Here is a 13244-nt window from a genome sequence, read left to right on the forward strand (position 1 = left end):
TACCACTCACCAGTACAGTCACTGATCTATAAGCTGTGGATGGAGTGATCCTCCATGTGTAAATAGTGTTTATAAGTTACCTTCCTTCCATTGCCGTGGTCTGTGTAGGGTCCTGAGCAGCCGGCATAGCAGGGGGAATAGTACGTGATATTATCTGCTCCGCAGACGGGGCTGTAGTGGTCATGTGAACAATGGCAGTCCGTGTTACACGTGGAGGAGAGATTGTGGCTGTCCGTCAGCAGTACACTGCAGAGGAAACACACAAGAGCTTACAGCCACACTATGCTGTCTGCATGAGTCTTATTTTCATTTTATGCGGAAAAAACAAGAAATGTAATTATTCTGAGTGTATGTGATCACACAGCTGTTTGCCCTTAAATTGGCTCTAGACTCAAATTGACATGGCTATGGTAGGTATTAGACTGTAAGCTCCTTTGAGGACAGGAAGTGAGATGACTATGTATTGTATTCTGTACAGCGCTGCAGAAGATGTCCGTGGTATATAAATACACAATGATAATAATATAGTAGGACATTAGACTATGACTATGGTAGGGGTTAGATTGTGAGCTCCTCTGAGGACAGTCAGTGACATGACTATGTACCATGTAAAGTGCTGCAGAAGATGCCAGTGCTATAGAAATACATAATAATAATATGGTAAGTCATCAGACTATGACTATGGTAGGATTAGAGTGTGAGCTCTTCTGAGGACAGGATAAAGGGGAAAGAGGCGCCCAGAGAAGATAAAATATGTTAAAAAGGCCTCTTCCCCCTTTACCTTGTGCCTTCACCCTCCTTTTGGAGGGGGATCAACCCTCTTTGGCCAATTTAGGTCATTTGAGGTTTGCTTTTTTCAAGAGTGCGACCATCACCAGCTCCGTCTGGTCACCCGAGTGGAGTCGAGGTTATACATCTCCACCTGCTTCTAGTGGTCGGTTGCCCTTCTGCAACCCACCTTTGTGAGTATAATTCATCGGCATATTTTACATACTTCTGGTACTGTGACATACTGCACCATTTGGGCTCCTGTTGTCTCTGTGTTTTCTTTCTGCAGGGTGCAATTTTTATTATCCCTACTTATTGTCCTCTGAGGACAGTCACAGACATGACTATGTAATCTGTACAGTGCTGCAGAAGATGTCAGTGCTATATAAATACATAATAATAATAATAATAATAATAAGGTAGGGACATTAGACTATGACTATAGTAGGATTAGATTGTGAGCTCCTCTGGGGACAGTCAGTGACATTACTATGCACTCTGTAAAGTGCTGCAGAAGATGCCAGTGCTATATTCATACACAATAATATAGTAATTTGCTGAATATTTTGATTCAGCTTTCCCTCAGAGAAGTCTGTGTTTCTCTGTCCATCAGAGTAACCAAGCAGCTCAGGGTGACCCAAACTACTAGGAATGTATAGGGGGATAAAAGGAACCAAAAAGCCCTCCTACTAAAAAAGCAAAGCTTGGTGTAATTGCCTTCTTAAAACAGAAGGAAATTTGCAATAATTCAGTTATAAATGAACATTTGTGGTTACCCACAATACACACCTACTAAATATGCAAATTATCCCTTTTCACCCTTGTTAAGCCAAGCAAGCATCCAGAACCGCAGTGTACTTTCTGATGCAGCAGCTTCTCCTGACCACCACAAGAGGGCGCTGGAGACAGGTTTTGCACTGGGATACATACCGTAAACAGCCAATACAATACAACCATGATGCTAGATGCTGTACAGAATAAAGCATGGATAAAGTATGTGTATCCATAGCAAACAGGTTATGACTAGGGAAGGTCGATGAGATATTTAGTAAAAGGACAACTGAAGCAAGAGGGATATGGAGGCTGCCATATTTTTTTTCCTTATAAGTGATACCAGTTGCCTGGCTGTCCTGCTGATCCTGCTAGGCTCTGCCTCTAATACCTTTAGCCATAGACCCTGAACAAGCATGCAGCAGATCATGTGTTCCTGACATTATTGTCAGATTTGACAAGATTAGCTGCATGCTTGTTTCAGGTGTGATTCAGACACAACTGCAGCTACATAGATTAGCAGGGCTGCCAGGCAACTAGTATTGGTTAAAAGGAAATTCATATAACAGCCTCTATATTCTTCTCTCTTCAGTTTTAATTCAGCTCAAATGCAGGATTATGCAAATGAATGCAGCTTGAAAAAGGACCAAACAATATTTATATAGAAATAAATTTGCATAACCCTGCATCAACTCTGAACTATTTGCATTCATTGACCATCCCCAATTATGACTAGGTCACATGTCCTACCTCTACCTATCCTTCGAGGGATGACTGCAGCCTAGCTTCTCTTATATGCCAAGTATTTGTGCTTGTTGCTCACAGCAACCAGTCATTGCTCCTTTTTTACTTTAAAGGACACTTGAAGTAAGAGGAATATAGAGGCAGACATATTTATTTCCTTTTGACCAATGCAGATTTCTGGCCGTGCTGCTGATCCCTTGCCTCTAATACTTTTAGCCGTAGACCCTGAGCAAGCATGTAGATCAGATGTTTCTGACTGAAGTCTGACTGGATTAGCTGCATACTTGTTTCAGGTGTGTGATTTAGACACTACTGCAGCCAGAAAGATCGACAGGGCTGCCAGGCAACTGGTATTGTTAAACAGGAAATGCATATGGCAGCCCCCATACTCCTCTCAGTTCAGATTCCCTCTAAAGAACATCAGAGACACCCACAGAAATAAACCTGCTTCCTCGGGTATTAGTGACACCAGGTGGCAGAAGGCGTGTGTATGCTCTCTATTCTCCTCCTGGAGGCTATCTATATCTTTAAGGTGAGTGCTTGTTGATTGTCCACACACCCTTGCCACCACCTTACTAATGTTTTTTCTTTGGGCACATCTATTACCCATAAGTGTTAGAGCTCCAGTGTCTCTGGGTCCAGCAGGTTTTCGTTGTTGGCCACCATTTTCACCTGAGAGGACTAAAAGTAGACCAGGACATGCGCTTCCACAGGGGCAAACACCCCAGGGCCCACAAGCACTTCCAGGTCCATTTATTTGTGACTCCCCTGTCCAGCTGCCACCCTTAGTCTGTGCACTGCCATCTTTATCCTTGCGGGGGCGGCCCTTCTCAGTGACCCGGTTGCCAACATGTTATGTAATAACATGCTCCAGGTCAAGGAGGACAGGCGACCATGCAAGGATTAAGACTGGAGTGCACGGACTGATGGAGGTCAGTCACCATGCTCCCGACAACACTACAGGGGCCCAGGGGACAGAAATAAAGTTGGGGAGAGGCCTGGGGGAAGTCTGGCAGTGCTTGAGGGCAACTGGTGGGGTGAATTTGCAAAGAGGACCCTAATGCTGCTTACAAGGGGTGGGGGGATTTAAGGGGAGTGCCCAGGTTCATTTTGCCCCACTGGGACTAGAATTGACCCTGGGCCTGGATAGAGAAGGGGACAAATACTCTGCAGGTCTTTTTCAGTGGCTGAGTCTGTGAGTATAACTGCACGTTCTCCTATTGTTAGACTTAGAGGCTCACGGTTACTGTTGTCTCTATTTTCTCGTTGTTTGAGGCTCCTGGAGACAGAAAGATCTTTGAGTCCTATTTCTTGTTTCTCTCGCAACTGTGTAGAAATGACACCGAGGAAGGAATATTCAGAGCACTGACTTTCTACCCATGAGATATTGAACACATGAATTGCAAAACTTACAGGCAACACACACAAAAACACAGTATCTATGATAACCCCTTATACTGTATCTATACATTCAAGAACCTTTCAAAGTGAACCTGAAGATAAAGTGCCCCAAATGGGCACATCCCCCACCCTTCTCTCCACCATTGATCCAGCACTGGGATCTCCCAAACCTCTTGGACAAGAGCTTGTGGGAAAGTGCGTTCCGCCCCGCTCCCGTCTGTTGACAGGCCCAGTCGCATGGTGCAAATCGAGCTTGGCTTTTTCTGCTGAGTTTGGTCGACTCTGTGCTAGTGAGCTAGCTCAAGGCGTCCTGCGCAGTGTGGCTGGAGGGCAGCTGTGAACTTCCAGAGGGTCCCAGTGCTGGATCGATGGTCTTGCAGAGGATGTGGGAAACCTCTGCATGATCTAGAGGCGTTCCTCTACCGAGGTGGATATGGTCAATGAGATGCTAATAATTTGCCTGACATGGAGAATTCAGCCCAATTCCAAGCTCTATACAATCTAAACAGGCAGTATAAACAGCACCTTATTTGGGGATTTCCAAGATGTTTGCAAACTGGACTTGTTAGCATCTCAATGACTATCAGTAGTGGAGAACAAGCAAACCAGGCATGGAAGCATGAGCTTCCTTCACGTTTTCCCTTAGGCACTTTGGTGAGGATTGCTGAAATCTTTTCAAGTGTCAATTTACATGTTAACCTGGACAAATTTCACAGGTGGCTATTAATGGTCTAATTCTTAGTGAAGATTCGTTTGAGTAATCAAATAATTGTGATGAGATTGGCAGAAAATAAACTCCATTGGTGTTCCCAAATGACTGCGAACGATTCTTAAAGGAATACTGTAGGGGGGTCGGGGGAAAATAAGTTGAACTTACCCGGGGCTTCTAATGGTCCCTCGCAGACATCCTGTGCCCGCGCAGCCACTCACCGATGCTCCCCCACCTCCGGTTCACTTCTGGAATTTCTGACTTTAAAGTCTGAAAACCACTGCGCCTGCGTTGCCTTGTCCTCGCTCCGACTGACGTCACCAGGAGCACAGTGCGCCGGCACAGACCATACTGGGCCTGCGTAGTACGCTCCTGGTAACATCAGCGGGAGCGAGGACACGGCAACGCAGGCACAGTGGTTTTCAGACTTTAAAGTCGGAAATTTCAGAAGTGAACAGGAGACGGGCCCGCAGCATCGGTAAGTGGCTGCGCGGGCACAGGATGTCTGCGGGGGACCATTAGAAATGCCAGGTAAGTTCAACTCATTTTCCCCCGACCCCCCTACAGTATTCCTTTAAAGTAATTGGTTGTGATCCGTAGGAAGTACAGATTGGTCCCATGACTGTGAAACCATATATGTATTACAATGTTTTTTTTTTATCGCATTTATCTGATTTCTGAAACAATTCTTCACTAACAATTGGACTGTTAGTGGACACCTTAAAGAGAACCTGAGGTGAAACTCAGGTTCCATACTTACCTGGGGCTTCCTGAAGCCCTCTTGAGACTGCTCAGTCCCTCCGTGTCCCCGGGTGGCTCCTGCCACCTGAAATAGTGTCCAAAAGCATGACTTCGTCGCGCAAGCGCAGAAAGCTCCCAGTTGCAGCAGCACGCCTGCCCGAGTTGCACAGTTTACGAGACGCAGCATGACTTAGCCAGGCTTTCGAGCACTATTGCGGGTGACAGGGATTGGGAGACAGCGAGGGACTGAGCAGCCTCAAGGGGTCTTAAGGAAGACCAAGGTAAGTATGGTAACTGAGATGGCTTTAATCTCAGGTATACTTTAAGGCAGTATCTTTCTCCTCTAGACGCACATGCTGCATGCTCAGAGTTTCATGCATACAAAATGAATTAAAGAGAACCTTTCAGCTCAGGTACCTGTTGTAGTAAGGCGTGGTGACTCCAGCCATGTGCATGTTGGGACAGCTGATGAGGAAGATGAAGATTGATGTGAGGCTGAGAGCAGTGCACAGCACACACAGCCGGATGACTCCCGAACAATGAAGTTTCAGCTTGTTCACTATAAATCCCCCCAGGAAGGTTCCGCCACCCCCGGCTGGAACTACCAAGTATCCTGTGTGGGAGGAGAGATGAAACAATACATCAGCCTGGGCTGTAAACATTTCATCTACCAACAAGCATTAAATGTACGTACACCCCTTTAATAACTGTCACCTGAAAGGATCAGGCCTTTTTTACCTTGGGCGGCAATTTGTGCCGAGTATTGTACAGATGCCTTGCTAGCCTCCAAGCTAGTGATGCGTTCTATTGCTATGGAGGGTAGAGGAAGGATGACTAGCAGATCACAATGGAGTTGTTTCTGGTAGTAAGACAGACACTGATAAAGACCTGGCATATGGGATCATTAGGCAACAATGGGAGCTCCTGTACACTTGCTAGATTCTCGTACAAGGTGGTATCTATCACCGCCATTGCTGAGTTTAATCTACAGTGTGTATGTAGCTTGAGATAGTCAGTTCAACCAATGACAATAGTTCCAGGGAGGTGGAGAATTGTGGGAGAATTACCCCGTTTTTAGTATGCACGGACACATCTACAACTGCACACCACATCCTCCACAATAAGCCATCGCCCACAATTGGGCCTCCCATACCACTGCCACAGGTAAAAAACTTGCATACTTTAGTATGCATAGACGCAGCTGCACACACCCCACAACCACCACACAATAAGCTGCCACCCACACTCAGCTGCCACCCACAATTGTGGTGCCCATACTAAGCCATTGCACACAGTGTATCCCTGCATACTTTAGTATGCACAGACGCATCTGCACACACACCACAACCACCACACAATAAGCTGCCGCCCACACTCAGCTGCCACCCACAATTATGGTGCCCATACTAAGCCATTGCACACAGTGTATCCCTGCATACTTTAGTATGCACAGACGCAGCTGCACACACTAAGTCGCCACGCACAATTGTGCCTCCCATACTAAGCCACTGCCCACACTAAGCCACTGATGCATTGATGCATATTTTAGCATGCATGGACGCTCCTACAGCTGTGCGCGCACGCCACACCCACCGCACTAAGCCACTGCCCACACTAAGCCACAGCCCACAGGTGTTTCTGGGTCTGTGCCTATTTACAACCTTTGGTTAGCATATAGGAAGTGTGTTTGCATTTGGGAAAACACATGCTTTTATTCACATGAGCTAATTGATATGGGAAATGCACCCAGTGCTGCACTGCCATCATTTTTTTTTCTCTGCTTGTGAAAAACGCATTGAGGGCTCGTTCACACTGTAGGCGTTTTCTTACTTTTTTCAACCGCGTGCGCTTTGAAAATGCCCCCCGAACGCTTGTGCAATGTCTATGAAAAGGTTCATATAAGCGCGGGTCGTGCGGTGCGCGGACCATTTTCGGGGCGATTACACCTCAATGGAAGATATAGGAAAAATGCAAAACTCTCACAAAATCGCTTTGTGCAGCGTTTGCGTTCTTAAGAATAAATACATTGTATTTATTCTTTTCCGGGTCAAATAGTTCACTTCCTGACTTGCGTCAGGGAGAGAATTAAAAAACGCTCGAGAGAAGCGCTTTTCATAAAAACGCATCTCCCACCAACGCGCCTGGAAAGGAAAAAACGCGGACAGACACGCAAACGGAACGCAATGTGAACAAGGCCTCAAATGTCAACTAGCCCACTGCTTAACATTGGTTCTGTGTGTGAATGCTGCCTTATACACAACTTGGGAACACCATTTAAATATAAATTTGATATGCAAAATGTGTCTAAAAATAACAACTGAATGTATAGAACATTCTTACTGAAACATATTCACAAATGTAATTCATCCCCCTCAATATACACCCTCCTGCATCCATGCAGCACTGCTTGGGCTTCTGCCACTGATTACAACAGAGTTGTAGAAGCAGTAGTGTTGTACCGTGTTAGCCATCAGTAAAAGCAAGAAGTTTTGAATCAGGATGGTCCCATTTATTGGCTAACTTAGAAGAAAAGCTGTAAGCTTTCTGCTATGAAGCCTTCATTAGACTGATTCCTGTATTCTGACAAAATTTAGAACACAGCTTATATACACTGGACACTAAAAAGGAGCTACATTCTTATACAAACATAATTAAGAATTATAGCACAAGAAATAAAAAAAAAATAGAAAAGAAAGAAATAAAATAAAAGAATAGTGGCATTTAAAACCCATAATATCTGCACAAGAAAGTGTAATCCTTATTTAACCATTGATGCCGTCCGGGCAGCTGCTGTAGGGCTGCTGCGCACTGTTGCGCATGCATGTGTGGTCCCCTGTTAGCCCGGAGATCAATGAATGGGAAAATAGTTCCCATTCATTGATCTAAATCCCCGGTAGAAAGACCGACGGCTTCTTATCAGAAACCGCCGTCTTTCTAAGAAAAAAAAAAGTTTCCCGTCCTCCATATGCTTCCTGGAAGTGAGCACTTCGCTTCCAAGGCTAAAAGAAAAGAAAAAAAAAATCTCAATGTGGCCATCTTGTGGCCAAATAGTAAAACTACATCTACATACATTTTTTCGTTTTTATAAAATAAACCCACATTATTACATTTAAAATAAACTGTTTAATTCCCACACCAAAAATTACCCAAATACATTTTTTTATGAAAAACAAAAACAATTACAATAATAATAATAATAAAAAAACATAAATAGTTACCTAAGGGTGTAAACTTTTTTTAATATGCATGTTAAGAGGGTATATTACGAACATTTTTAAAATTATAAGCTTGTAAATAGTGATGGACGCAAAACTGAAAAAACATCAGGGATTCCCTGATGATGACGCTAGATTGTGAAACCGGTCGGAAAGACAGGCAGCACTTTTAATGTCTTATTGGCTGTGGACCAGCTTACATGCGCAAGTTTTTATTAGGGGTTCCCAGTTCCTGGGCCCCGTATGTAAGTCTTTGTTTTTATCTTGTTTTTTTATGGTCTATATCGATTGTTTTTACAATAAACGGTTTACACTTAGAGTTGCCGGTTTTTGTTGTGTTTATATATTGGCCTTCCTGGATACCATACCATACCATATATCGGAGTGAGGGAGTGGTGGAAGTTTGGATCCATATCTGCTTGAGGTTTGTTAGGATTACCACTGAATGCGAGACATACAACCTTATAATATGGGTTGTTGGCAGCTGGTAAGCCCCTCTTACTCTTTTTCTGGTGATGGTTGGCCACGAAACCATGTGAGGTTGGAATATCACCGTGGTGAAGTTTTATTGACTGTATTTATTCCTCTTTGATCTGTGCTGACTTCTTAATACTAATTTTGTGGACTTTGGACATTGTTCATACTCGGCAGTGAGCACATGTTCTATTTCCTTGTTGCTGATAAAATGTTTGCATGCTTTTTCACTACTTTGACTCTCTGGCTCTATGATTACAATGGCTATTGGACCTACAGGGTGCCTGTACGGCCAACTATCCATTTGGATTATAGTTTTGCATATATATATATATATATATATATATATATATATATATATATATATATATGTATATATATATATATATATATATATATATATATATATGTATTGTGTGTGTGTATATATACACTATCATATTTTGCATATCAGTGATCAACTTTGGTCGAGGACATATCGGTCCATGGTTAGATGAAAAGGATGCTTGATACATATCTATTGTGAATGTACAATAATGTGAGTGTACTGGACTCTAACTAGGCCATTATACTGGATACCTGTTAACAACCTATTGGCTTATTCTGGGACGGCAGTGGTCACATGACTACAAAACTTTTGTACTATTACGTACATCAGTGATTTAAATGCATTACCTTACTGTTCTTACTCACTTAGGATGTACGTGCCATAATCCAATTTATAATATTCCTAAAATTTTACATGCTGGGAGACCGTTATTGAGCATGTGTACAAGTCTCTAGAGCATTGGTGTCAAACTCAAATACAAAGTGGGTGGAAATTGGGTGAAACACTGGGACCAAGTCACGGGTAAACCTTAATGTCTACTGGCTACCTTCCTTTATAAAGTTCCCTGGTGTCTAACCACTCCAACCCCTATACAGTTCCCCGGGTGTCTAGTGGTCCTCTTACCTTTCCTATACAACTCCCTGGTGTCTAGTGGTTCCCCTCCCCTATACAGTTTCCTGGTGTTTAGTCGCCCTCTCTCTCCCACACACAGCTCTCTAATGTCTATTGCCCCCACTCCCTCCTCTATACAGCTTTCTGGTGTCTAGTGGTCCTCTTACCTTCCGTATACAACTCCTTGTTGTCTAGTAGTTCCTATCTCCTATACAGTTTCCTGGTGTTTAGTGGCCCTCTCTCTCCCACACACAGCTCTCTAATGTCTATTGGCCCCACTCCCTCCTCTATACAGCTTCCTGGTGTCTAGTGGTCCTCTTACCTTCCATATACAACTCCCTGGTGTCTAGTGGTTCCCCTCCCCTATACAGTTTCCTGGTGTTTAGTGGTCCTCTCTCCCACACACAGCTCTCTACTGTCTATTGCCCCCACTTCCTCCTCTATACAGCTTCCTGGTGTCTAGTGGTCCTCTTACCTTCCCTATACAACTCCCTGGTGTCTAGTGGTTCCCCTCCCCTATACAGTTTCCTGGTGTTTAGTGGTCCTCTCTCTCCCACACACAGCTCTCTAATGTCTATTGCCCCCACTCCCTCCTCTATACAGCTTCCTGGTGTCTAGTGGTCCTCTTACCTTCCCTAAACAACTCCCTGGTGTCTAGTGGTTCCCCTCCCCTATACAGTTTCCTGGTGTTTAGTGGCCTTCTCTCTCCCACACACAGCTCTCTAATGTCTAGTGCCCCCACTCAGCCCTATGTTTTATCAGTCACATAAATGTACTGTAGATGAAGAGTCACAGTGGGTTTGTCACATGAATTCACAATTACTCACGCACACCAAGCTGTATTCCTCACTCCATTGATGTAACAGCACACAAGACGTGGCGAGAAACATGCCCTGGTTTCACTATTGCTCGGCAGTGGTCTGACTATGAGGCCGTATGTGACAAATACCCAAGTTCCCCCATCTCACCAATCATTAGCTGGAAAGATATCTCACCACACAGAATATTTCCGCCCTCACAGGGGGGAGTTTTGGGGGCCTTTTCTCACAGTCGTATGACCATGTGTCAGACCTTCACAGTGTTAAAGAAGTCTGCATACAATTTACTACCATCACTGTGGCCGTGTGACTCTGATCTGTCTCTCACAGTTTCCTGTATAAGGGCCTTAAAAGTGCTCAGGAAACCTGCGTTCAAGAGATCATGGAGTGAGGCAGGGATCACACTTATTAAAACTCACATGCGTTTTGCAAATGTGCAAAAACACATTCACCGCACATATAATGAAAGTCAATAGAGAATCGCAATTCTTCTATAATTCACAAAATTGCGTTTGTTTTGTTATATTACTACTTGCAGGATAAATTTGTATACAGCATGAAAATTCCCATTGAGATGCATCAGTTGCGGTAAAAAAAAGCATGTGAAAATTCACATATGAACACAAATTTTATGAAAAAAATGTATGCAAAAAAAGACAAGTTTTTTTTTTTGTTTTGCACTAAGCCAGCCTAAAACTTAAGAAAGACAAGCAGCATTTTTTGTCCTGCAGTTTGTCCTGGTTAAGGTTAAGCATGTGTGACTTCTCTAAACTGTTTGAAGCACAGTGTCCCCCTCCCTAATGCTGAATGGTTTTGTTTAATCTCAGCTACTGTGTAATAAACTAATTGCAAGGGACCTTATCTGCCTGCAATTTTTGTGGACCTGAACTCTTGCAGAGGATAGAAGGAAAACATAGAAATGTGGCTAAAATCCCTGTGATCCTGTGATCTGTTGCCTTCCCATGTATGACATTTTGCTTGCTCTTTGACAGTTATTTGCCTAACTGCGTTAATTGAGTAATTCTCCAAAAACATGCATGCCCTTTTTCCCGGGGAAGAATAGCGCAGGGGGATTCAGTGGCCAAGTGTAAACAGGGCCTGAGAGGAAAAATAAGGCAGCCTCCATATCCCTCTTGCTTCAGGTGTCCCTAAACAGTAATATCAGCTCATCAAGGGGCCTCTATTTGGATCTCGACACAAGCTTTGCCCCAGAGTGCTGGCCACACCTGTCTATGTGCTTGGACTGGGCTCTTCATGTTGATTTCAAGGTACTCGGAGACCTCTGGTTACAACTTGCTCGATCTAGTGGGATATAGGCAAGTGGAGTACAGAGCAATTTGTTCTGCTTAGAATTAAGCCTTAAATAGATCATGCATGAAAGGTTTCCACCTTTCAGTAACAGCCTCACATCTGCAGTCGTGTTTCCAACCACAAATTTCTCTGAATCTAAAGATGCATTTCTGTGTGTTCCGCTCTGTAGCTGCTCTATACCATCCCTCTGGCTTCACAAGAGACATGTCAACATAATTTTTCTGAACATACTATTTCTCCTTTCCTCCAGCCTCCTCAAACCTTGCTAATTCTATCTGATGATACTCTCCTTCTCCAATACAAAACTCCCCCGGTGCTGAGATGGGAGCTCCATTTATCTGTAGCTGCAATAGCACCATGCATATAGATTCTCTCTGAAGGTCTTATTGCCTGCATTCAGAGATGTATACCCTTTTCCACTAGCAGCATTTTGTGACACAATTACAATCGTTTGTCAGTCACAAAATGCTAGGTACTTACAAAACTAATACCCTTAGTAATACTACAGGTTTCCCAGGCTCTTAGAAATGCATCTGAGGGTTATGGCTGCCAAATACCGTGCATGACAGTAACATCACGTGGGAAATCTGATGACTTCCAAAACACCCTTCAGTTCTATCTGCACATATTTTCCCTGCACATCCTGTGAATGCCAGGCTGTGTATTCTACAACATACAGGCTTCAAAACTTACCAAACAAAGTAGCAGCATCTGATGCACTCAGGCTAAACTGAGATTCTAGAAACTTTGGTCCAAAAGTTGACACCCCAGTAATGAGGGTGGCCTCAGTGGCTCCGGCTAGGCACAGGAAGATGAAAGTAGGATTTCTGAGAAGCAGCAACACTGACCTGAATAAGAGAGGATATAGAGGACACTTTAAGAGGCACTGTAGTGAGTTAGGGTCGGTCCACACTTGTCAGGTTCCAGATCGGATCCATGTCAAACAGATCCAGTTTTCTGAAAAATTGATCCGTTTGACACAGATCTGATGTGGATGGTAAGGCACGTTCTGGTCTGCACGTCGATCACATCGGTACATACGCATCGGCTGCTCACCTGTCTCGCTGCCACCGCTCGTCCTGCCGCTTGGTCCCTTCCACAACCTGGAGGCCAGCAGAAGCGTGGCTCTCCATAGGCTGCACCAGACCAATTCTGCCTAGCAACAGGGAGAATTTTCATTGGTTCAACATTGTTCCTGAGCCCACTAGCGCAGTTGTCCACGTCTATCTTTTTTTAGCATCTGTGACACTGATGTGTAACTGAAAAGCGGACACAACTGCGTCAGTGGGCTCAGACTCCAGGTAATTTTCCAAGTTTCAGTATAAGAAACTTTTCCTACATCTACAGTTAGG

At 44.0% G+C, this 13244-nt stretch overlaps 2 protein-coding genes across 36 annotated transcripts in view; one reads left to right on the top strand and one right to left on the bottom strand.

Moving 5' to 3' along the window:
• Positions 1–13244, top strand: part of GATA5 (GATA binding protein 5) — a 2064317-nt gene that overhangs the window by 1192991 nt on the left and 858082 nt on the right. The gene's annotated exons all lie outside the window — the stretch shown is intronic.
• Positions 1–13244, bottom strand: part of SLCO4A1 (solute carrier organic anion transporter family member 4A1) — a 113046-nt gene that overhangs the window by 20427 nt on the left and 79375 nt on the right. For both annotated transcript variants that reach the window (XM_068262887.1, XM_068262888.1), the window contains exons 6-8: positions 12586–12740; positions 5552–5747; positions 81–246 (exon numbers count right to left, since the gene is read on the bottom strand). In XM_068262887.1, the coding sequence (XP_068118988.1) occupies positions 81–246; positions 5552–5747; positions 12586–12740 (517 nt within the window). The remainder of the gene's footprint in view (positions 1–80; positions 247–5551; positions 5748–12585; positions 12741–13244) is intronic.

The sequence above is a fragment of the Hyperolius riggenbachi genome, chromosome 12 (assembly GCF_040937935.1).
Source record: "Hyperolius riggenbachi isolate aHypRig1 chromosome 12, aHypRig1.pri, whole genome shotgun sequence".
NCBI lineage: Eukaryota > Metazoa > Chordata > Amphibia > Anura > Hyperoliidae > Hyperolius > Hyperolius riggenbachi.